Source organism: Pan paniscus, chromosome 5 (genome assembly GCF_029289425.2).
Source record: "Pan paniscus chromosome 5, NHGRI_mPanPan1-v2.0_pri, whole genome shotgun sequence".
Lineage (NCBI taxonomy): Eukaryota > Metazoa > Chordata > Mammalia > Primates > Hominidae > Pan > Pan paniscus.
In genome coordinates, this window is record NC_073254.2 from 60,140,661 (window position 1) to 60,165,821 (window position 25,161).

The window sequence follows — 25,161 nt, forward strand, 5'->3', positions numbered from 1 at the left end:
ATCACCGTATGAGACATAGTCCCTACTCTCCTCTTGTTGAAGAGGCAACACACAGCTCCCCATACCCCCAGATAACCAACCAGCCTGGAGAGAGAGGTATGGGGAGAGATTTGTTAAAGGATCCAAAATTACAGCTAGATAAGAGAAATAAGTTCTAGTGTTCTGTACCACTGTAGTTAACGATCATATAGTTTCAAATAGCTAGGAGGAGGATATTGAATACTCCCAACACACAGAAATGGTAAATGTTTGGGAAGATGGATATGTTCATTACCCTGCTCTGGTCAATATACATTATACATATCAAAACATCATCATGTATCCCATGAATATATATAATTATTATGTATCAATTAAAAATAGAATTAAATTTAAAAAAGAAGAGAGTAGGTTGCTGGGGGTAAGGAGCTAGGGCAGGCTGAGGGTGGGAGTGGAGACCAGTAGGAGAAGAGGGAAAAAGAGCGAATGTTGGGGTTGGGGAGAAGCAGGTGAGGAAGAGTAAGGAAGGAATGAGAGACAAAGAGGGCCCAGGGTGCTTGCTTCGGCAGCACATATACTAAAATTGGAAGGATACAGAGAAGATTACCATGGCCCCTATGGTAGGGGGAGGCGGGGTGGGGGGAAAGTGAGGATGGTTAATGGGTACCAAAAGAAAAAATTGAAAGAATGAACGAGACCTAGTATTTGATAGTACAACAGGGTGACTATAGTCAATAATAATTTGATTGGATTACACATAGCACAAAGGATAAATGCTTGAGGGGAGGGATACCCCATTTTCCATGATATGGTTATTATGCATCACATTCCTCTATCGAAGTATTTTATGTAACCCATAAATATATATACCTACTACGTGCACACAAAAATGAAAATTACAAAAAAAAAAAAAAAAAGCCCAGGTGCAGGAGGAAGGCTGCCTGGTTCTGTCCTGTCCCCAGGCTCAGGTTCACTTTAGCCCTCCCTCACTGGGTTCTTCCGGTCTGTGGGGAGCAGAGAAGTGGGACCCCGACTGAGAATTCTCGGATGAGGGTGGTGTGGGGATGGCAGTAGATGTTTAGTCCCTGTGCGGGGCCAGAGAGCCAGCGTCAGTGCTCCCTCCTCCTCTGGGGACACTCTGTCCCTTGCAGTGATGCCAGGGAGGTGTAGGGTCAGTGGAAGGGGGTTCCTCTAATCTGTTCAGGGTCCTTTAGCTGAGGGTAGAGGGCAGAGGGCAGAGGGAATGTGACTCTGGGCCCCATTTTGTAACTGAAGTCTGACTGCTCGCCGCTCAGAGGTAGAAAACAGAAGAAGAGAGGTGTGGAGAAAGGAAAGCAACTTTATGAAAATGCTGGCGGTTGGGGTATGGCCAAGCTCATGCCTTTGGAAGATCATTCCAACTTTTTAGGCCGAGGGAAGGGTTTTAGGAAGGAAAAGGTGTGGGAATAGGCAGGAGTAGTGAAAAGGGGCGCAGGTCCGCGTGTCTGCTCTGTGGCCATCTCGGTAATGGCTTGTGGGGAGGTCTGATTCGCATCATACTGACTTCAGCCTGGCAGTGGGGGGCTCACTGTTGCTAACTCTTCTTGAGTGGGAGGATCCTGCAGCTGGGTCTCTCTGCCTGGTATGTTTCAAAGTTGGTCCCTGGAATTTCTAAGCAAGCTCATAATTAGACAAGCCTGCACGGTGGGAAAGGAAGAAGCAAAGAGTTTCAAAGTCTGCCTCAAGGCTGAAAGTAAGAAAGGAAAAAAAATGTTTAAATGCATCTTGAGGCTGAGATACTGGGTTACAAAGAATTCATCACCTGGGGCCTATCTTATGCTCACAATCTCCATGGCCTCAGGACGGGCATGGGGCCTGAGAGTGCTGCTTGTGAGGGCCAGTGTGTATCCCTGATCTGGGATGTGTTTCTGTGTGCCCAGGGGAGGATGTGACACATGCAGGCATGCCCAGCCGCCAGGCAGCACCTGCTTAGGGACACAGCTGCAGCCAGGACAAGGGGCATTCTTGGCTGCTGCCTCATGGCCACCGTAGCAGCTGCCTGGGTGTTTTCCCACATTTTGGGTGTGACGCTGATGTTGGGAAGTCCTAGTGGGGAAGAGCCACCCAGGGCCTCCTGTGCTCCTTGGTCAGCCAGGCTCTGTTCTGTCACCATCACCAAGCCTCGACACACATCAGGCTTGGCTTCAGGGAGCCTCACTCAGTAACCTGTTTTGGCAATTGGTCCAAGAGGCAGAGCAAATTTTAGAGCCAGGGCTCAAAGTCAAATTTATTTCAATCTATGAACGTGTATATGAGGATAAAAAGAAGAGGTGTAGGTGGGGAGCAAAGGCAAGGGAGAGGAAGGGAGGAGAGACAAGGAAGTACTCAGGTGGACAAGGGCCCACCCCAACTCAAGCAACTTCCTTTCTCATCATACGGATTAGAGGGGAACAAGTTTTGGCTGCATTAGAAAGAAAAAAAAAAGGAAAAGTAGAAGAAGAATTTTTTTTAAAAGGTAAAGAAAGCAGGCCAAGAAATTACTTAAAGGCTTTCTGAAGGCCTCATAGCTCATACTACTTGTTCCAAGTTATATAAGACACAGGGGAAGAGTTACAGGAAACATATGACAACTAAGCAGAATTCCACTCTATAATAACATTTTTTTCTCATATAACTTCTTTAATCCAAGGATTTTAAAACACTTCACAAATTTGCAACAATTAAACCTCATGGCATAGCTATGGGAAAGAGTGTTGTTTTGCTCATTTTATGTGTAAGTGAGCTACAGCCCACAGCGTTTGAAAGAAAATGTTTCCAGAGCCCGCCAATGAAAGTGGCCTGGGTCTGGGTCTCACAGAAAGCCTGGGCTCTAACTGCGTACATCCGGGGAACTTCTGCTTCAGGGGAAGCTCTGCTTCCAGGAAGCCTCTCCCAGCGGCCTGCACCTCAACAGGCAGACAGCAGATGGTAGAAAACGGTCAGCTGGGAGAAGGAAAGGCTCTGCTGGCTTACAACAAATAAATAAGCAAATGAACAAATAAAGAAATAATAAAAATATATAATAAAATATAATGTATAATAAACATTTTTAAATAAAAATGTAAAAGTTATAGTTCACTAAAATTTTATTCTTCTTTGCCTCATTTTGTTCTCCTTTTGCTGTTATATGTATGTGAAAAAGCAGCCATTCAGAATTTTTTTTCCCATAATGAGAAGGAAACTGGGAGCTGTCTTTTTCCGGCGTGGTGAGACCATGGGCTTGTGTGCTTGCGTGTGAGAGGACAGGGGAAGTGAGGAAAGGGGAGAAAAGCCTGTGGAGAAGAGGACAGTTGCCTTCTTCATCTCAGTTGAAAGAGCCCTGGAAAATATTGATCTCACTTTTCCCTCAGAATGGTAGAAAGTATGAGAACTCTGTTGTGGCCTCAGGAACCAGGTCTGGCAGGTGGTACAACGTGCCAGGCTGGCAGCTGCGATGGGGAGAGTGGATAGTTTGACCCCAGCACAGCCAGGGACAGCAGAGCAGCCCACCTGCCCCACCACCTCCATCTGTTACTTGGACAGTTGATACCAGCACACAGGAAAGGCTGAGAGGAGAAACAGGGCCTCTCTCCTCAGCAAGCTTTTCCTTCAAGTTGAGATTTTCCTTCCCAAGTTATGCTTTCCACAACTAAGGATGCCTTGACCCTTCCTGAGGGTCTTGGGCTAGAAGGAGATAAAGGGCCTAAGGGGTCGGAGGTGCTGTGTCCTATTTTCCTCAATGCCTGCAACTCACTTGATGTCTTTGCCCCTCAGTTTCTGCATTTCAAAGACAGGAATAAAGATATTCACCTCTAAACTCTCAAGGATATTAGAAAGTCTTTTCTTTCTTTCTTTCTTTCTCTTTCTTTTCTTTCTTCTTTCTTTCTTCTTTCTCTTCCTTCCTTCCTTCTTTCTTTCTTTCGTCTTTCTTTCCCTCCCTCCCTCTCTCTTCTTTCTTTCTTTTCTTTCTTTCTTTCTTTCTTTCTTTCTTTCTTTCTTTCTTTCTTTCTTTCTTTCTTTCCTTCTCTTTCTCTCTTTCTTTTCCTCTTTCTTTCCTTCCTTCCTTTCTTCCTTCGAGACAGAGTGTTGCTCTGTTGCCCAGGCTGCAGTGCAATGCCATGATCTCGGCTCACTGCAACCTCTGCCTCCCGGGTTCAAGCAATTCTCCTGCCTCAGCCTCCCAAGTAGCTGGGATTACATCTGCCTGCCACCACACCCGGTGAATTTTTTTGTATTTTTAGTAGAGTCGGGGTTTCACCATATTGGTCAGGCTCGTCTCGAACTCCTGACCTCAGATAATCAGCCCACCTTGGCCTCCCAAAGTGCTGGGATTACAGGTGTGAGTCTATGCTACATTCATAAAAGACGTTCATCTTCTTTGGCCCAAAGAGCTGAAGCTAGTGAACCTCAACGATGGTGATACCAACAATTCCTTGCTACAATCTAACAGTTTGCAAAGTGCTTCCCAGAATCTGCTCCCATTAACCCGGGTTGAGGCAAAGCTTCACAGATATTTAACAGTCTCATGGTAGCACTCCATTTGTTTTAATTCAAAGACCTATCGAAGGATGTCATTGATTTTCATTGAGCTTCTCCCCCAAACTCTTAGGGGTAATTCTAAACTATCACTAGCAGAAACTGATCATGGCTGGACTCCACTGGCCAGGATAGCCAGTTCTGGTAGTCAGAACTCGCACGTGAAATTGTAATGAATCTACTTCGTTTGAGTATTTCAGATGGGTTGTCAACATCAATAAAATTGCATAGATAGTTCTACCTACCTGGCAGCCCAGTTCACCTGGGCCTCTCAGAGGGTGTGTTAGGGTCTCGGATCTTGTCATTGTGAATCTGGGCAATGCTTCTCCTTTCTTCTCCATTCCTCTCCTCATCACCCCCTCCTCCGATTTTCTAAATGCCCAAAATATAAAGAGCAATGGAACCATACAAGAGAGCTTAATTTTGAAAGGAGGTGAGCTGTATAAACAGGGATCTTTGTGTAGTTCTGGAGAATATTAATAGTCTGATCAAGTTTGTTGTAAATATATTTCCCTTATCTCCTCTAACTTGGGGACTGTACAGAGGGAGAGTCAGGGAGAGGGAGGGGGCCTTCTGGATTTTTGCCCAGGGTTACTCAGCAGGGACATGGTTTTCCTAAAGTTCCAGAAGGGAGGGGAGGCCACTGCAAGCTCCACCATGTGTCCCAGTATATCATGTTGACTCATGACCAGATCTTGAGAAAAACTCACAGAAGTCAGGAAATTCCTGGCAAATGCTCTCATCTCACCCTCTGCTAACCCTGCAGGGAGAGCATAGGTAGGGTCAGATCGGAGGACGTTTTTAAAAGGAAAAATAAAAGCATGTCTGTAGCTTCTGCATGCCTGTAGTGGGACAAAGAGTCCTAACAGGCCTGGCTGAAGATGCAGAAGCAGCTTCAAGCCCCAGTGACCAGGGGCAGCCAGCACGGGTATGTTTCTTCATTCTAGATTTTTATTTCTGCAAAAGGTTTTCCCCCCTCTCCTTGGCGTTGTTTCCCCATGGGGAGTAGCATCTTTCTTTTTGAGCAAAGCCAGATGACCAAGGCCACCCCCACCCCCTTCAATGGACAGGGCCAAATTTAGAGTTGGGGTTGCTCATTTAAGCTTTGTATATAATTGAGCCTGGCACAAAGGGTTATCATTAGAAGGAATGGCATGAAATGAAGGAATGGAAAAGCTCAGACCCAAATTAGAAAAGATGTCCTGAGGGAGAGACACAGTGGCAAGGCTGGGAGCTCTGGTCTCAGAGGAATTCTTAGGAGAAAGGACTGGGCATTAAAAGTGCCTGGATGGGACAATTAGGGAACTGAATATGGCCCTGCCATCTCTTGGGATTATTTGCTTCTAAGTGCAAGGGCGTGGTGGTAAGAGGTGGCAACAGACACCAGAGGCATCAATTGTTAAGAGCCAGCGTCTGCTCCCAGGGCACCATGGAATGCCGAAACAGGATTATCCTCTTACCAGATGTTTACCAAGTGTGTTCAGGGCTGGGCAGTGTCACTTTATTCCCCAAGCAAATGGAAGGTGCTAGAGGACTCAGCCAGTTCCGCTGACTTACTGAACATCCTTGTCGGAAACCTTGCTGCCTATTGCTTTGGGGAATGGAGCCGTCACCTCCCTCCTCTCCAGATGGGGTGTCCTACTGCTTGGTTGCTCAGTGTGGGTTGGGGACTTGGCAAGGGGACACCATGGAACAAACCAAGGAGGCTTTTTCTCTGAGGTGCCTGTCCTGGCTGACACATCTGTCACCCTTGGCTCCCCCTGGAAGTCCTGGAGCTTGATGGTGTGAAGAGGGCCCAAGTGAACTCCATACGGCTGGGCGCAGCTTGCCCGTTCACCCTGCAGGATCAGTCCTCCTGCCTGCCTATCCTAGCCGTCCCCCCGTCCTCCTGGTTGACTCACGTGGGAGCTGGCAGCAGGGGGCTGCAGTCGTTCCCTCCGCTCCTCGCCAGACTGTCTCTGCTCCCCACATTCCTGGTGGTGTCCCAGCTCCATGTGACCCCGGCTTCTAATATTCTTGGGTTAGTTCAGACTATACAGCTGGCCCCACTCTAGGCTTCCTAGCCTTGTTAAAACCAACCAAAATGCTGTCTTTTACTACCCTGCTCTTTCCATCAAGTTCTTCAAGCAACCCGAGGTTTAGAAGCGAGATGACTCTTTTGGTGAGCTCTTCCTCTGGGGGTAGGGAGCCTGGGTTTCAGTAGGGCCTGGACTGGGCTACATCATTGTTATTTTTTTTTAATGGTAGTTTTAGAAAAGAAGGTTCAAAGGTGAGTGACCCTCCAGGAGGAAGGATTAAGTGGGTTGACTTGGGAGCCGTTCAACCCAGGAGGCATTGCTAAGGAACATAATCTATTTTGCATTTCGTTTCATGAGCCAAAGTCAGTTATGGCATAGGAATAGCTTTCTCATGCTGTCTCTCCCTTTCTCCATTCTACAAAAATATTCATGCCAAAGAATATGCAAGTTGTATAAACATCCCTTCAAAAAGCACATAAAGATATTATATATAGTCACATATGTCTCCTTCCAAATGGGTGTGTTCCTAGAGATGCATAGAGATATCTTTCACACCCTATATGTAAAAAACAGCCAATTTAAGAATTGGCAGAACAGCCTTGCCTAAGTGAGTAGAAAACTTTGGCTCAGGGCTCTCCAAACAATCCCATAAAACCCATGCTTGCTTTTATTGAATGGTGATGCATGAAAGACCAAGGGTGGCCAACTTGAATGAGGGCAGGAGCCAGCGTTCACAGGATTGTCATAAAGGGTGGCAGGAAAGTTTCTTTTTGCTGAAATTCAATCTATTCCTAGAAAAAAAAAATTGCTTCTAATACTGGCTGGCTGGATGTCACTCTTATGTTCACTTCTGCTGCAACGTCATTTGAGCTCATCAATGTTCAAGATGTTACTTTTACATTTGGTCTTCTCGCCTCCAGCCTCATCCCATCCATTTCAGCCTCCACTCCACTGGCTGCCAAAGTAATCTTTTTAAAAGGCAAATCAAATCTATTACTTTCCTACTTAAAACCCTTTGGTGGCTCCCCATTGCCTGCTAAAGTTCAAATTCCTTAGCTTGGTAGACAAACTCCCTCAACCTTCTGTCCTCGTTACCCTTTAAGCCATTCCATGAAGTCCCCCAGCCCCATGGATGCTCCACTCCAGCCATTTCAGACGGCCTTTGAGGCCACAGTCTTCCAAGCCTCATGCTTTTGCACATACAATTTCCTCCACTGGCATATTCCCTGGGGATATGAGTGGAACAGTGATAGCGTCTGTGGTCAGAGCAAGGGGGACAGGAAGATGATGTGGTAGAGTGAGGGGTGGCACTTTTAACTAGGGTGGCCAGAAAAGCACACTTGAGAAGGTGACTTTGAGTGAAGGCTGAAGGAGATGAGGGAGACAGCCTGCAGATAGCTGAGGGAAGAGCATTTCAGGCAGCAGGAACAGCAAGTGTAAAGGCACTGAGGTGGGAATGTGCTTGGTGCCTTCAAGGAATAGTTGGAGCAGGGTGAGCAATAAAGGGATGAGGTGTCTGGAAGTCTGGGTGAGGACCATGGGGCTCTTGACCCAAACACTTGCCAGTGTTGCCAGTGGGAATGAGTGACCTGAGCCAGAAGGTTGGCTGTGAAATGCTTGGAGGTTGCAACACTTTGCTTATAATGCATATGAGTGTAAGAGTGGTTCTGAAAGTGTCAGGCTCTAGACTTTACTTTCTCCCAACCTGCATCCACACAGTCTCAACAAAGCCATTTTACTAGAATTTGACACCCTGATGACTAAAAAACCAGACATCTTTGAGGAGGCATTAATGTTTAGTTAGAGTCCAGGACTGGGTAAGTAATCCTCATCCTCAGGAGCCTCCGGGGTGCTTAACCCATACCTGATCTCTCATGTTCTCCATAGCAATTTATTTTATCAGCTCTTCCCATTCCCATTTTATAAACATTTATGGTAATGCCATATATAGATCTTTCAAGTGCTTGGACAAAATTGTGAATTAAGGTGTCAAACTTCTCCTCCACCTTTTTATTGTGGTAAAGTATACACAACATGAAATTTACTATTTTAACCATTTTTAAGTATATAGTTCTGTGGCATTAAGTACATTCACACAGTTGGGCAACCATCACCAGAACTTCATCCTTCCCAACAGAAGCTCTGTATCCTTTAAGCACTAACTCCCCCTCATTTTACTTTCTGTCTCTATGAATTTGACCACTCCAGGATCTTCACACAAAAGAAATCATACAATGTTTTGTGTACTGGCCTTTGTGACTGGCTTATTTCACTTGGCAGAGGTCTCCAAGTTTATCCATGTTGTAGCATATATCAAAATTGCCTTCCTTTTTAAAGCTGAACAATATTCCATTGTATGTTTGTGCCACATTTTGTTTATTCTTTCATTCATGGATAGACACTTGGGTTGCTTCCACCTTTTGACTCTCGTGAATAATATTGTTATGAACATGGGTGTACAGGTATCTGCTCTCACTTCTTTCTCTTCCCTTCTTTAAAGGTAGTCTTTGAGCAGAAGCACCTCTTGGCTGCTTGAATCCATCTGGATGGCTGCCCTTATCCCTTGTCTTGACTTGGCTTTATTAACTCAATTGATGATGAAGTCTGTTTCTGATGAGCTCAACCCTCAGCCACCAGAAAATTAGGCTCTGAATGATATATACAGAAATAAATGTGTGATGACTTTTCTAATGTCACTCCTTGGGAAATCACTAGCACTGCTGGAAACAGAGACTAGGGATCTCCCCAGGGCTGGGCCTTCTCATTCTCAGATGGTGGCCCCTCAGGGGTGGAAGCCACAGAAGATGGCCAGTATTCTGCCTGGGAGAGTCAGTGGGCACCTCCCAGCCAGGGCTCCTGGACATCTCTTCGGAGGTCCTGGTCCATTGGCTGCAGCAGAGCCTGGATGAAGCCAAGGCCGTGGTTTCAGCCGCCCCTGGGCCAACCCACCCGACTCAGTGGCTATAGACTGCATTGCTACTCTCAGGCAGCTGACCTAAACAGCACTTGGACTTGAACAAACAAAATGAAAATTGCAAAAGAAATTTATAATAAAAAAAAATCGCATGTTTTCAAAATAGAGGATGCCCAAATATGAGAGAGAATGGAATGAACTGAACAAACACGGGTGTTGGAATCAGCCAGATATAGATCAAGACATGGGTCTTATCAGCCATGGGGTTTGTGCAAGCCATCCAAATTCTGTGAGCCTCAGCTTCCCCATTTACTAATGGATATAGGGTCATTAAATGAAAAAAAATAAAAAACATGAAACTTGCTTTTATTGAGCAGACCTTATTGCATATTAGAATCACCTGGAGAACTTTTAAAACCTAGGATGCCTGGGTATGACTCCTAGAGATACTGATTTAATTGGTCAGGGGCGCCGATAGTGTTTATAAAACTCCCCAGGTGATTTTAATGTGCAGTCAAGGTGGCATATAACTGGCCTAGAGTGTAGCAGACCCTCCTTAAATAGTAGCTCTCCTCAGTCCTCCTCCAATGCCTGCAAAAACTCTAGAAAGCACATGACCTCCCTCACATGGAATAGCCTTGGCATCAGCTGCCTTGGTTCATATCACAGCTCTGTGCCAGTGACCAGGGTTCCTAACATAGCTGAGCCTCAATTTCCTCAATGGTAAGATGGGATTGATGACAGAAACCACTTCTAGTTTTCTGTGAAGATTAGAAGAGATAACACATGGCTTGGAGTTAGAGAGTACTCAATAAATGTCAGCTCTTATTGTGAGCATGGTCAGTGTCAAGTCAAGAATCCCATCATTTCCACTGCAGCCAGCCCTTCTCACCCCCTCCCTCCCCAAACCCCAAAGCAGAGAAACCAACCCTTCTGTTCCCTGCAGAGGGTTGGTCAGTTCCAGCTCTCCTGCTGAGCCATGTTCCTAGGAGATGCCTGGTGAGAACTTGGGATCAGATTGAGTCAGAGGTATTTGTAGACTTGACTCACCAGGTCTTAAAACCAGAAGATTGCCCTGTGGGTCTCATGACGTTCCTGGAAAATAAAAGAAGTGAATATTATTGGGCTGAGTTCATCAGACACTCAGCCCTCCCTTTTGTATGCCGGTGCTTCTGAAGAGAGCAGGCAGAAACTTAGCCAAGTCTGAACCATCAAAGGCAATGGCCTGGTTGCAGTGCAGGGAGATGTTGCTTCTCATGAAGACAGGTCTGTTCCTCTTTCCATTCCTCTTCTCTTCCAGTCCCCCAAGGCTATCGACTTTCTCCTCCCTCCAGGTTCCTGGGAAAATGTTTCTGAGGGCTGCCTCTGGTGAGGTGTGTCAGAGCTGAGCTATTTTCGAGGGCTGGGTGTGGGCTGGGAAGGGGCCACCCAGATTCCAAAGAATAAGAAAGGGAAAGTTCCCCTTCTGGAGCCAGGATTTCTGGAACCTTGCACTGAAGCAGCAGCCAGGTAGGGGACCCATTTCTCTGAGGCCTTCTTTCCCCACACTGCGTCACATCCCTAACAATAGTAAGTCCTGTTGTTTCCACGTCCCAACTATCTCTAGAATCTACTTCTCTGTATCTCCAGAGCCACAACCCTAGCAAAAGCCACTGCCATTTTATAATTTCTCACCTGCAACTGCAACCTCCTGTTTTTACTGTTTCTATTCTCTCTACCCTTGTCTTCCCAACCTGCCACCAGCAGACAGGTAAAATTTTCAAAATATAAAACTGATCATGACACATACACGCATATGCACATTTAAGCTTAATACTCTTTCAAAGCTTCACATTGCTCTTGGGATAAAGACAAAACCTCTAACAAGTCTGACAAGGTCATGTAGATCAAGATTTGGTTTGGCTATGAGTGACAGAAAACCCAAGTTAATAGGGGTTTGAATAGATAAGGTTTTCTTTTGTATGTGAAGAGTCTGCATTTCAACCAGTGAGGATTGGCACAGCAACTCCTTAAAGTGATGGGGGACTCAGACTACTTGAGTTATCTGCTCTGTCATCCTTAGTATGCAGTTTTCACTTCACAATCAAAGAGGGCTGCTTGAGCTCCAGCCATTGCAACCAAATCTCAGTTCACAGGAAGGAGGAATTGCACACAGCACTTCTACTTGCATCCTTCTGTGCAGAATTTAGTCACATGGCTACAGGTAGCTGAAAGAGAGGCTGGAAAATGTAATATTTTTTTCCAAGTGGCCATAGCCCACCAAAAATGGAGGAAGAAGGGGAGAATAGATATTGAGTGATAACTGGCAGTGTAAATCATATAGTACTCCTCTCCTAAGCATCATTATACCACATGCCTTCTTCCCTTGGCTCTCTCCACTCCGTACACACTGGCTTTCTCCAGATGTTCCACACATTTGCAATACTCCCTCCTGCCATAGGCCCTTGCTCATGCTTCAGTGTTCTCTCCTCCCTCCTACTTAATTACTAATCCTTCAGAACTCCACTCAAGCAGAGTTCCCTCAAAGAACCTTCCAGAGGTCATATCCTCATATTTAGAAGGGATTTTTTATCCTCCTCTTGTATGTTTAGCTTATAACATGTAGATTCTGTCACCGTTGCAATCACACATTTGTTTTGTATGATTATTTTCTGCCCCCATGATGAGGACAGAGTTTAGGCTTGGTTTTGTGCACTATGGAGCATCCTGCCTGGCACACAGTAGGTGCTCAATAAGTATTTCTTGAATGAATCAATGAATAAATTTAGATATTACCTAAAATGTATTAAAGGGGGACCAAGAATTAGGCAAAGGGTTTTCCTGGGGCCAGTCATAGGGAGTGGCTGAGAGGGGTTGGGAGATGCATTCTAAATAGTCCATCCAAATCTAGTAGGCTTTAGGTGTGGCAGAGAAAGTGTTGACCTGGAACTCAGAAGACCTGTTTTCTGATCTCAGCTCAGCCATCAACAGCTGGGACACTGCCTAGAGACAGAAACGGTCAGATGTTGGGTATATTTTGAAGGTAGAGTTGACAACAATTGCTGACAGATTGGATGTGGGAATTGAGGGAAAGAGAAGGGTCAAGGATTAGTCCTGGGTGTTTGGCTGAACACACAGAAGGCCATTTATGGAGGAGGGGAAGACAGTGAAAGGAATAGCTTTTAAGGAGAGGGTCTGAAGGTCTTATTTGCAAATGAGCCACATGTTCCCATAGCCAGGTGCACACTTCAACTCTTCCACAGAGGAAGCCTAAGCCCCAGGCTGGGGGGTGTCAGTGGTGGAGAATACTAAATGGATGTAAAAAAAGTTAACTGAACCCCACCCCATCCCCCCAGAAAATGCCCAAACAACTGGACTTTCAAGGTGCATAGTTACCAGCCAAGTTATTCAGCTCAACTCAGCAACAAGATTGAAGAGAAAGTGGTCAGAAGACCTTGATACCAGGCTTGGTAGGAAGCAGTCACTTTGGGCTCAAAAGTCAGTGATGAGGGAAGGCATATCCATGCATAGTCACTGCAGAAATCTTTGAAAATTCAGAAAATTACAATCCAAGTACATGCCTCACATGCCTAACATCACCATGTATTTTCTCCCAATCTTTATTATACACATTTTCCTGTAAGCAGTGGCACTCATCTGAATAATGTGATTTGGCAATTTCCCTTTCTCACTAAACATTATCATACATGTTTCTAAGTTGCTTTCTAGACAGGCTGTACTGATCTACTCAACTAGAATCAGTATATTAGAATGCTTCTCTCCTGGCAATCTTGTTCACAATGAGCGTTAGCAAAAGAATACTTTGACAATTTTATAAGTGAGAAATAGTAATTCATTATTATTTTAATTTGCAGGTTTAAAAAAATTTCTAGAGAGCCTGACCACTTCTCAAATGCTTGTTAGTTACATTTTTTTTTTCAAGTGACCTTTGCAAAGATATTTCTAGACTTGGAAGGAACCAGAATAACCAATATTTAGTTAAATCCCACTTCCTTCACCTCAAGAAGCAGCATCTCTCCCCTCAAAAACCAACCATATGTATGAGGGGGATGGGGGTGGCAAAGCAGAGAGAAAGAAGTGCTGTGGTAGAAAGTCTGCACTCAACTGCTGCGTGACAATGGCTCACCACCAGCCTCTAGTCCACCTTCTTGTGAATGAGGGTGAAAGCTTTATAAGCAAATCAGTGCTAACTATAGCTGGTGGATGTCTGCTGTGCAGCTCTTTTGGATTTCCGCCCTAATCTGATCTGCCATCTGGGTTTTGATATGCACAGAGAGGCAGTCTGTTTTGGTGAGATCTGCACCCCGTGTGCTCTCCCACTGACTCTGTGGGAGGACAGAGAGCCTACAGCCCGATCTGCTCCTTCAGGTAGGGACTCTGCCTGGTTTGGCTGTGTCTTGGAATATAGTGTAGCACCTGGCACACAGTAGGTTCTTATACATATTTGTTCTGTGACTGAGTGATCAGGATCCTGAAGGGATAACTAGGAGAGAGGAGACGCTGTTCTCTCTGTTCTCACTTCTATTCTCAGCTGTGTCACTAAACAGTAAGTCACTTTCTCTCACTGGCCTCTACTTCCTCGTTTTAAGCAATTAATCCAAAACAGCAGCAAAGATTCCTTCTAACTCTGAAATTGTGTGAAAACATTTAACCCATCTTTGCTTTAGTTTCCTCATCTATGAAATAGGCAGGATGAAAATGTCAATCTCCTATGAGGGTACCAGATAAAATACAGGATGCACAGTTAAATTTGAATATCAGATAAACAAGAAACCCATTTTTTCAAAGGATAAATATGTACCCAATATTGCATAGGCTCGATAAATAACTGGAGTGCTGAATGACCAAACAACATGCAGCTGGATCTGTTTATTGCATTTAGAGTTGTGTTTCTAGACTATGATGATTACATGGTGTTCAGTCAACAAGTATTTATTAAGCATCTACTATACGCCAGGCACTGTTGAGGCCTTGGTGATACAGCAGAGAATGAAATAAGCAATGTCCCTGTTTTCACTGGGCTTAAATTCTAGCTAACAAAAGGTTCACAAAATGTCATGTAGTCTTCATGCTCAGAAGGCTAGCAAAGCAGGCTAAGGGCCAGAGACCATGTGGAGGGCTGAGAAAGGGAGTTAAGGAGGCTGAGGAACTCAACTCTGTGCACCTGAAAGCCCCCAACCTCCACACAGACCTGTTTGTACAGCAAGACTGTGATATTATTTTGTAGCAATCCCCAAAGGTGCATAAAAATGTCATTGATTCAAAAAGCTCGTGCACCAAATTTGGGATAAAATGAGCAGTAGCTTGGATGGAAGAGACCTATAAATCATTTAGCCAATTTTAGCTGAGCTAGGGCTGCAACCAACTTTCCTGACAGCCAGGAGAAAGTTCTGGGAGGTGATGTGGCTTGTGAAAAAGTGATTCTGATTTTCAGTTCTGTTTACCAGTGTGGTTGGGTTAAGTCTTGACAACTTTTATACATGTTTTAAAGTTTTAGCTGAAACAACAGTGAAGCATTTTTCTTTGAGACATCTTTACCCTCACTGAGCCAGTGCTCTTTGGTTCAAGGTTTTGCTGGGGCCTATTAAGTGAATGGCTGTAGAGGTCTTCTTTTCTTTTCTTTTCTTCTCTTCTCTTCTCTTTTCTCTTTTCAGATGGAATCTCGCCGTGTTACCCAGGTTGGAGTGCAGTGGCGCGATCTCAGCTCACTGCAACCTCCGCCTCCCGGGTTCAAGAGATTCTCCTGCCTCAGCCTCCGAGTAGCTGGCATCACAGGTGCATGCCACCATACCCAGCTAATTTTTGTATTTTTAGTAGAGACAGGGTTTCACCATGTTGGCCAGGCTGGTCTCGAACTCCTGACCTCATAATCCGCCTGCCTCGGCCTCCCAAAGTGCTGGGATTACAGGCGTGAGCCACCGCGCCCAGCCGAGGTCACCTTTCTTATACCTCTGGTAGCCCAGAGAAATCTCAGCATCATTGCTATCACCACCTTTATGATGGCATTAGGTCTCTAGGTTGCTTCTACCCTAGAATATTCTGTGTGCTTGCCTCTATTTCATTTTACACATTAGACTTCTATTTGGTTTAATATAGAGATTTTATTGTCTGCTACGAGAATTGGATATGTGAAGCTCATTAACATTTCTCAAGTAAAGCTAGAGAAAACAGTTTGTGGAGTTTCTTTTTTATCATTTTCAATTCATAGTGGTTGGGTTCTTAGAACTAGCCATGATTCTTGGTTTATAAAAGAAAATAATCACAGACACCTGGGGATATATAGCTTTGGTGGGGGAGAGGCGGTTCTGTGAAAGTCAACAGCAGAAAGTACCCATGAGCTTTTTTTTTGTGAGACAGGGTCTCACCCTATTGCCCAGGCTGGAGCATAGTCATGTGATCATGGCTCACTGCAGCCTCAACCTCCCAGGATCAAGTAATGCTCCCACCTCACTTCCTGAGTAGCTGGGACTATGGGCACATGCCACCAAGTTTTTTGTAGAGATGGGGTTTCACCATGTTGCCCAGGCTGGGCTCAAACTCCTGGACTCAAGCAATCTATCTGTCTTGGCCTCCCAAAGTGCTGGGATTGCAGGCCTGCACCACCATGCCTGGCCCCATGAACTTTTTCCATCAGAGAAGCTCTTAGGCACATTGCTGGCTTCTCCTCAAATGCTGTCACCCGAGGAATAATTGCCTTTCTGATCCCCTCAGACACAATTCCCACACAAACTGGACATCTGAACATCTGGGGCCTGTGAGCTCTGTGAGAACGTTGTTGGACACTGGAGTCGGGAGGGATGAGGGACCAACCTCTCCCCAGATGACTAGGGCTTCTCTGAGTCTGAGCCAGACACCAGATGAAGGAACAGCTCACCCATGACGAGGGTGAGAGCACACATGTTCACAGGCAGCGGGGGATATGTTTACTCACTGACTCTTTCATCAGGTCACCCTCCCCAAGATAATAAGCTGAGGTACTCGAGCAAGTTCTGCCTTTGAAAAGCTTGGAATCCCCAAAGGGCGGGGCACCAGGGTGGGCACCCAAACAGACAATGCAGAAAGCCAAGCGCAGACGGTTCTAGCTGGAACTGGGAGAGAAGCCTCCAAACCTGGCTCCAGTAAAACTCAGAACTGTTTCCAGGGTGAGCATGGACCATCTCCCCAAAGGTGGTGACCAGGGTGGCTGAGATAGCTCAGTTAAGGTAGCTCGAATTCATGTGGCTCCTTTGATCTGAGGTTGGTAAACCTTGTTACCATATCCAGTCACAAAGAGCTGCCTCCTGCTTTCTACCTGGAAGCTCAAGGGATTAGGGGAGAACTAACAAAAGTTGGTCTGTAAAGTGCTTCCAGATTTTTAAGTGCGTCCACTGTGAACTTAGATCAATGCTTCAAGCTGCAGACTTTTGAAGGCAGAATGATCTGTTCTGAAGGGTCCCAGAGGCTATTGACCCCAACCTTCTTATATAAATGGGAGGATGTAACCAAGTCTCCAAGGAGGGATGGGGCTTGCCCAAGGTCCCATGGCATTTTCTGGCAGAGCAAGAATCAGCACTAAGGTCTCCTGGCTCCCGGCCCTGAACTCTTTCTCCTCCACCCTGAGAGCCTCGCTCTGCTGGGGCGGTGGAGGGTCATCTGTTTAACACAGTTCTGTTTTTGGCAATCTTGGGGAAGGCCCTTCTTGTCATAGTCTTCAGGGCTGTCCTTGGCAAGATTGCCTCCAAATAAGCTGCAGCATGGTCCCCTGCCTGGACGTCCATCTCTGTCTTCACACCCGTGCCACCTTTCGAGACCAAGTGGAGAGCTAGGTCAGGATGCCTTCTTGGACTCGCTGATCTTCTCTGCCCCTGAGTACCTAGGCTCTGTACCACACCCTCTTCACTTTGTTCTCCAGTCATTAACTGCTCATATAACCCACTTTTCCTTACTGAATTGCAAGCTCTGATGGATAGGAAATACATTTCCACCTTCTCATTCGTTTAAGCACCTAGCATGGAGCTGGGCATAGAGTTGGCGCACAATAAATGCTGATGAGCATGCATGCCTGAGTGACTCTCTCGTTTCTTCCTTGACAGATTCAGAGCCCAGTACCTTGGACTCCCAGTCTTCGACCACCTTGTTCCTCTCCTCGGAGGAGCCAGGCCCCTCCACCGCCGCCCTGCCATCTCCCTCCTCCTCTTCCTGCGAGCCCCAGGCCTTTTCCCCAGGTCCGCCAGTGCTGCCTCCGCTGTTGCCTCCGCTCCCCGCAGCCTCGGCGCCCCCAGGCCCCGGCGCCTCCCGGCGCACAGGCCGCTACTCAGTCGTCGCCTCCTCCCCGGAGGCCGCCCCGCGTCTGGTCGACTGGCTCCCCGGTTGCCCTTCGACCACCTCTCCCAGCACACGCGGGGATGACAAGGAGCGGCCGCCGCCCGTCCTGGCACCGGCCGAGGGCCCGGAAAGGAGCCGCGCCCCGCGCCCCAGCACTGCGGGCAGGGAGGAGGGCACCGTGGACGCGGGTATATCCCCGTCGCCCCGAGCCCGGCCCGCCGCTGCGGCGAGCTTGGAGGCCCACGTCGGGGACATCCTGGTGGAGCTGCGGACCATGAACGGCCACCTGGACAGCATAGCGCGGGCCCTCACCAAACTGGCTTCGTCCCTGGGGCCCCAGCCTGAGCCCCTGCCAGATGTTCCGGATGCCAACTAATGGAGCTCGGCGAGGCTGGGCCGCCCCGGGGCCAAGGGATCGCTTGCACCAGGCATCCCTGCCTGTCCCTCCCCAGCAGCGAAGCGCGCCCGGCGGAGGAGCGGTTGCTCTGCGCAGCTGCCTAGCGGAAAGCACGGCCCTAGCGTTTCAGCGTTAAACAGACCCGGTTGCGCCTCACACCCTCCTCCTCCGCTCTCTCACGGCGGCCCCTGGCCCGGCTTCCTGGCCCTTCACATGCCCTTCTCTTGTCTTGAGCTCCTAGCAGAAAAAGTGCCTGGAGACGGCGGTGGCACCCTGCGAAGGATGCTTAGAGAAACACTCTTTCACATCCCATTCCTGCGACTTCTGCGTGGCGTGGAGGGAGAGGAGCTCAAAGCAAGTCGCCAAAGCAGCAGCGAGGCCAGCTCCAGCGTTGGTGGAGCATCCATCTCTGGTGACGTTCACAAGTTTGTTTGTTTTTAAAATCGTTTTTGGAAAAATATTTTTTTTCCTCATAACCACATTTCAAGAAGTTTGGAAAATAGAGAAATGAAACAAAATCTGGTGTATTTGTGGAAAAGGGGGGGTATTTAAGTCTTTCTTATGAGTAAGAAAGTATTTTGTGTAATAAAAAAAAATTTATATCCACTTTCTGGGCGTTGGGCTCTCCCTACCACATTTCTTCCTTTGCACGGCCCCTTTCTCTCTGTGCTTAGTTGCTTGTCCCAGCCCTCCTATAGTCCTTGAGTTGTTGAACTTTTGTCATACTTGTGAAGTATAAGCTTCTTTTTAAATTTAATATACTTTATTTTTTGTTAAGAGACAGTCTTACTCTGTCACCCAGGCTGGAGTGCAGAGGCGCGATCTCGGGTCACTGCAGCCTCTACCTCCCAGGCTCAAGTGATCCTCCCAACACAGGCTCCTGAGTAGCTGGGACTACAGGCATGAGCCACTGCACCTGACAAGAATAAGCTTTTAATGGTTCTTCTGATTCTTTCCATAACTCCCAGATCTTCATAAATTTGATAGACCCACTCCTCTCATTTGGACTTAGTGGAAACCAAGTTCCAGAGGGACTGGGCAATAAATATGGAGGAAACAGCATCCCCAGCCTCTACTCACTGCCAGAATGACCAGCTTCCCCAGTTGAAACAACCAAAAAATGTTTCCAGACATCGCCACTGTCCCCTGGTTGAGATCCACTAACCTATGTAGAATTTCAAAAATTTGGGATGATCCACACTCTCCAGAATCTGGCTTCTCATAGTGAGGCAGGGCTCTTCTCCTCTTCCTATTAGAATTTTAATAAAGTGTGCTTCTTTGCTAGAAGCAAACATGCTATGCTGCTCTTTCTTCAGAAACAAATGAAAATATTCATGCACGGTGGCTCACGCCTGTAATCCCAGCACTTTGGGAGGCTGAAGCGGGTGGATCACTTGAGGTCAGGAGTTCCAGGCCAGCCTGACCAACATGGTGAAACTCTGTCTCTACTAAAAATACAAAATTAGCTGGGCATGGTGGCACATGCCTGTAATCCCAACTACTCAGGAGGCTGGAGCAGGAAACTGGCTTGAACCCAGGAGTCAGAGGTCGCAGTGAGCCGAGATTGTGCCATTGTACTCCAGCCTGGGCAACAAGAGCAAAACTCTGTCTCAAAAAAAAAAAAAAAAAAAAAAAAAAAAAGAAACAAACAAACGAAGGGTCTGAGACCACATTGCACAAAATAAAACCCTGTCTGGGAGCACTTGTAGGGCTCACAGCTGGCGTTCTGTGGCTGGTAGAGTTTGTGCACCTCTAGTGCCTCACAGACTTTGATAAGCAGGAACTACGTGGAGAGCTAGTGAAAATGCAGATTCTGATTCAGAAGTTCTGGAGTGGGGCCTGAGACTCAGCATTTCTAGACAGCTCCAGGGAGATGCTGATGCTACTGATCCAAGACACACTGTGAGTAGCAAGAAAGTAATGAGGGGTTTTCTGCTCTGGAATTCCTGCTTATTTGAATTGCCACTGCTCCCCAGGAACTTCTGCTTGTCTTTGTACCCTGCAGTGCCTAGATTCCTCAACTCTAACCAAAGCTTTTGGTTTTTTTTTTTTTTTTTTTTTTTTTTGGCAGTGTTAGCTCTGGCCTCCTACTTCTAAAACTGTTCCAGTGAAGTTCAATCTAATTCAACAAACATTTACTGAGTGCTACAATGCTGGTGCATCGGGGGACACAAGATGAATAGGATAACGTCCCTGCCCTTAAGGGGATCCCAGCCTGGTGTCTCACACAGGGAGGGATTATCAACAGTTCCAGTGTGTAAGCAGTTTGAAGGTGGTGGAGAGAGGCAGCAGGGTGTGGTGAAATTAGTATTCGCAGGGAGGCCAGGCTTCCTGTGGTTTGATTTTGGGAGTGTTCTTTAATCCCCCTGAGCCTCAGTCTCCTAATCTGAATCAAATGGAGATAACATCGCTGTACCGCAGTCTATCAAAATCAGGCATGGATGTGATGGGCTCGGTATTCCAGAAAGTGCTGTCCAAATGTCCTTTTATGGTTATCGAGTTTTGTTACATCCTCTCTCTTGAGTCCTGTATCATTAGGAGGCAACTCTGGTAGAGTGAGAGTCATAGACTCAGGTCTGAGCTGAGCTTTCCCCTTCTTTTCTTCAGGAGGAGAATTGATGGCCCAAAGTGACTGTCCTGCCCTGTGATCTGCCCTTTAGCGGAAGAAACAGCAAAACCGGCATCAACTACAGCAACTGGGAACATCAAGTTTTTATTCATTTGTTGATTTGAACAGTATTTCATTCTGATTTTAACTGACTTCTTTTACATTAGATTAAAAACAACAACAAAAGACTGAAATCTTTCAAGAACAAAGAGGAGCTGGCCTATAAATCCTAAATACAGATGTAGTGATTGAACCCATCTAGGTAGCTTACGAATATAAAACTCACCCAAAGTTTCATCCACACTTAAGAGATAACCACTGTTAATATTTTGGCAACTACTCTTTGAAGTATTTGTGTCTAAATACAAATACCTATGCGTATGCAATTTTACTTAACTGTGATCATAGTAGGCCTGCTGTTCTGTAACCTGTTTTTTTTAATCTTGATAATAGATGATAGAAATCTTTTCATTTAAAAAGCAATGTTATATATGAAGCAAAATTTGCTTAACCAATTTTTTATTTATGCTTCTGATTTTTCACTATTACATGCAATGCTGTAATGAATCTATCTGAGCATACATGTTTTTACTCTTCTGTAATTATGTTGTGTAAGTACATTCCTAGAGGTATGATTGCTGGGTCCAAGGGCATACACTCCTAACTTCTTTCTTTAGTGCTGTTATGGCTTCACCAAAGTTCAAAAAGGGGAAGTGAATGAATGGTAGGAGGAACAATGGGGTCTCGGGGTGGCTCCATTTAAAAACTTTGTAAAAGGGAAATAAAAACAAAGCTATCTTCTGAAGATTAAACTTTAAAATCAGCACACAGCAGGCCAGAACAGAGATGTGCAAAACCATGCTGAAGAGATGAATCATGGTCACTCAAGTGGTGTATGAGTCCGGTCAGGAAACAGAAGCCCTCCCGGTTTTTCACGCTGAGGAGATCTAATTGAGGAAGCAGAAACTGGGTGATGGAAGGACTGGAGGAACAGTGGCAGTCAGGTAAGGTTATCCGAAGACTAGCGGCTGCAGGAAAGCGCCACCAGCTGTGGGCTGGAGGAGCCAAGGGGGAACGTCTCCTTGGAAACCAGAATCGGTGTGATTCCAAGCCATGGCTGTAGAACTGAGCTGCTTCAGCAGGAAGCCAAGAGCAGCACTGCTAGGCCAAAGCCCCTGACACTGCAGCCACTGCCACTGCCACCCTTGGGTGTCAATAGCACTGTCACAACTGCCTGAGACACCACCAGAGGCCAGCAGGGAGGAACTATCCAGGCTTTTGGCAGTGCCTCCTCTTCACAGAACCTCACTGAAAGCCTGTTGGAGGGCGTCTGGGAAATGCAGCATGTGGAGGCTCACCCTGCTATGCTAGAGCAGAGCAAAGAAGGCTGGGAACGCAGCTGACAGCGAGTAGGCAAATGATCAGCGCAAGTAGTACTGTGGGTCAAAGCAGTAGGATAGCTAAAGAGAGCAACTGTCAGTCAGAGGAGGGGCATCGCAGCCACGGAGGCACTGAAGATGGGGCGTCACAGAGTGACATGGGCAGTGCTCCTGCCAGCAGAGGTGGGCTTGGCTCTCTGGAGCTAGCCACAGGAAGAACCCTGTGGTGATCGCCGCCCCTTGGCTCTCAGTCTATGCCACGAGAACATGCTGTGGGAGACTGGCCCACAGAAATGGCTCTGCTGCAGAGCACAGACAGATGGGGTTTCTGAACCTTCTTGGTGGACTGCTAGGCCCTGGGCAAGGGCAGGCTAACCAGTGTGCATTGCCATTCTGGGAGACAGGAAGCCAGCCTGCCCATAAGGCAGATAAGTCTTAGTATTTTTGTGCTGCTATAACAAAATACCTAAGACTGGGCAATTTATAAACAACAGAAATTTATTTCCTCACAGTTCTGGGGGCTGGGAAGATCGAGGAACCTGCATGTTCAGTGTCTGGTAAGGACTTAGTCTCTCCTTCCAAGATGACACCCCTTGTTGCATCCTCACATGGCAGAAGGTGAAAGGGCACAAGGAGAAACATCTTGCCAATTCCCTCTAGCCCGTTATAAGGGCAGAGCCCTCATGGCTTAATCACTTCCCAGAAGGCCCCACCTCTTAATACTATCACATGGAGTCTTAGGTTCCAATATATGGATTTTGGAGACACAGACATTCTAACCATAGCCACATACCTCCCAGGGACTGGCCCTTGGCTGTCTTCCTTTACCAAAAGGACATCTGCACAAGTGTTTATTGGGTTCCTATCAGGTCCTGGCCTTGTGCTATGTGCTCTACATATAGGATCTCATTTATTCCTTTCAGTAACCCTGTGTGCAAGGTTAGGAGGTAGGGCCTATCACTCCCATTTCACTGATCAGGAAACTGAGGCACGAAAAGGTCAAGTGACTTGCCCATGGTCACATAGCTGGTACCGAACAGAGACAGGATCTGTTTGTCTCCAGGGCTCTGGCTGTACCACCACCTGGGGCTGCCTCTCCCGTTAGACTTCCTCTTGGTAGCAGGTCAAAGCCCTGGAACTGTTGAGCTGCCTTTGGCTAGTGGGTCTCCCGCCGGTTGGCGGCAAAGTTGCTCTCTGGAAGCACTAGGTCTCTGAAAAATAAGAAAATGCCAGGAAACTAGAGCAGAAAGCTGGAAAACAAGGAACCTTACCAATACCCTAATCCCCCATCAGCCACAGCATCAGTGTCATGTGGGGAGGGAGAAAGGAGGTGCTGAAGGAGAGGACAAGGTGCAGGAAAGAGGAGAGAAGCCGGTGGGCTGTCCAACGTGATGGCTCTGAAGCACCAATGGCTCCTAGGCCCTTTAAGGTCAATGTTATTAATCACGTTCCATGTACAAGGTGACTTGGCTGTTACTGTATGTTATCACCCTCCTCTCTCGTCCCCTTAGATCATCTGACTTCAACAACCAACTCTGCATGAGAACTAGAAAATGCAAGGATTTCTATAGGTCTCTATGGTGACTGTATTAGTATCCCAAGGTCCAAGGGCATTTGCTACCAAATTATTACTAAGCCTCCTACAAAGCAAGGTCTCCACTACTCCTTTGCTCAAGCATGGTGACTCTAACCTTTGCAGTCATGGATGCGGCTGGCAGGATGCCCCGTGGGCTCAAACCATTTCCATAAAGTACACGTGCAAAGCCCCTGCTGAGAGACACCAGGAACATCTTTCAAGGCTCTCAGCTCCAGCTTCTTCTTTCAAAATGCACAAGGTACAGTTTCTGCTGCCCACGTGGTCACTGGAGGGTGTTAATTCTCCGACCCAGCCATTCCTTCCAGAGCAGTCACGGTATCCTGTCCACCCTGTCCCTATAATGCCCAACACCATCTAGGCATGTAGCTGGTACCCAATACTTGCTGATGGAGGGAGCAGTCCCTGGGCCCACGCTGGCAGCAGTGAGCTCCGTCTCTTACTTCCTGAGGGCTGCCTGGGCTGCCTGGATGGAGATGAAGACCTGTCCGCTGGCCAGTCTGGCAGTGGCCCGGGAGGGAAGGTCATGATGACCTGTCTCCGCTACAGCTTCCAGGCCTCGCCTTTGCTTGTTTTCTGGGAGCCTCGGTGTCTGCCCACAATGGCATGGCTCCTTCGAGCTGCCCAGATTCTTGGCCTGGTGTGCGGGCCGCACGGCTTGTTTCCATGGTGAGCATGGCAGGGGTGGCTGGCACCCCCAGGCTGACAAGCATTCCTCCCAGCTCTCTCTGAGCAGAGCTTGTGCCAGCCACTCTGCTGCCAAAGGGGGTTTTCTGATGTGGGGGGTGGTCACCTCAAAATTGGCTGTGCTTTGAGCTAGAGTGAACAAATAGAAGACATTTGTATCCATTCCTTTCTCTGACATCCTCATTTGGTCCTAAATGGGTTTGGGATGCCTACAGGAAATATCGCTTTTGGGAGGAAGCTTGGACATCATCTGGCCTGACCCCCTTCACCCTGCAAATGGATCTCGGAAGGTCACAAAGGGCAAGTGACGGGCTCAGGGCACAGAACAGATGCAGCACTGAGCTGGGAGGAATCCTCATGTCTCCTGAAGCCTGTGTTCTTTCTGCTATAGCGCGTCTTGGCTCTCTGGAGTGAGTTTCCCAGTGTTACTTCTACCCTAGGAAGGTGAGGTGTGGCGCGTTGGGACTGCCTGGAGCTGTCAGGCCACACACTCATGCACATGCATGTATGCACAGTGGGAGTGGATACAAAATTTAAAATAAAAAACAATTTTAGTTTGTCTAAACCACGGGTTGGGGTGAGGGGCGGTTAGCAAACCACGACCAGTGACTTGCTCTTGTACAGCTTGTGAACTGAGAATGACTTTTACTTTTTTTTTTTTGAGATGGAGTCTCGCTCTGTCGTCCAGGCTGGAGTACAGTGGCGCAATCTTGGCTCACTGCAAGCTCCACCTCCCAGGTTCACGCCA

General features: G+C 47.0%; 1 protein-coding gene and 1 non-coding gene across 2 annotated transcripts; both read left to right on the plus strand.

Annotated features, from left to right (window-relative positions):
- The first annotated feature begins 532 nt into the window (after nucleotides 1-532).
- LOC112440220 (U6 spliceosomal RNA) lies at nucleotides 533-639 on the plus strand. The gene has a single exon (XR_003028400.1). It is a non-coding gene; the product is annotated as a U6 spliceosomal RNA (small nuclear RNA).
- Nucleotides 640-16,320: 15,681 nt separating this feature from the next.
- LOC117980789 (uncharacterized) lies at nucleotides 16,321-21,333 on the plus strand. The gene is made up of 3 exons (XM_055114404.2): nucleotides 16,321-16,329; nucleotides 17,450-18,557; nucleotides 20,753-21,333. Exons 1-2 carry the CDS (start codon nucleotides 16,321-16,323, stop codon nucleotides 18,122-18,124), a joined length of 684 nt encoding a protein of 227 aa, XP_054970379.1. The 3' UTR covers nucleotides 18,125-18,557; nucleotides 20,753-21,333.
- The last annotated feature ends 3,828 nt before the right edge of the window (nucleotides 21,334-25,161 follow it).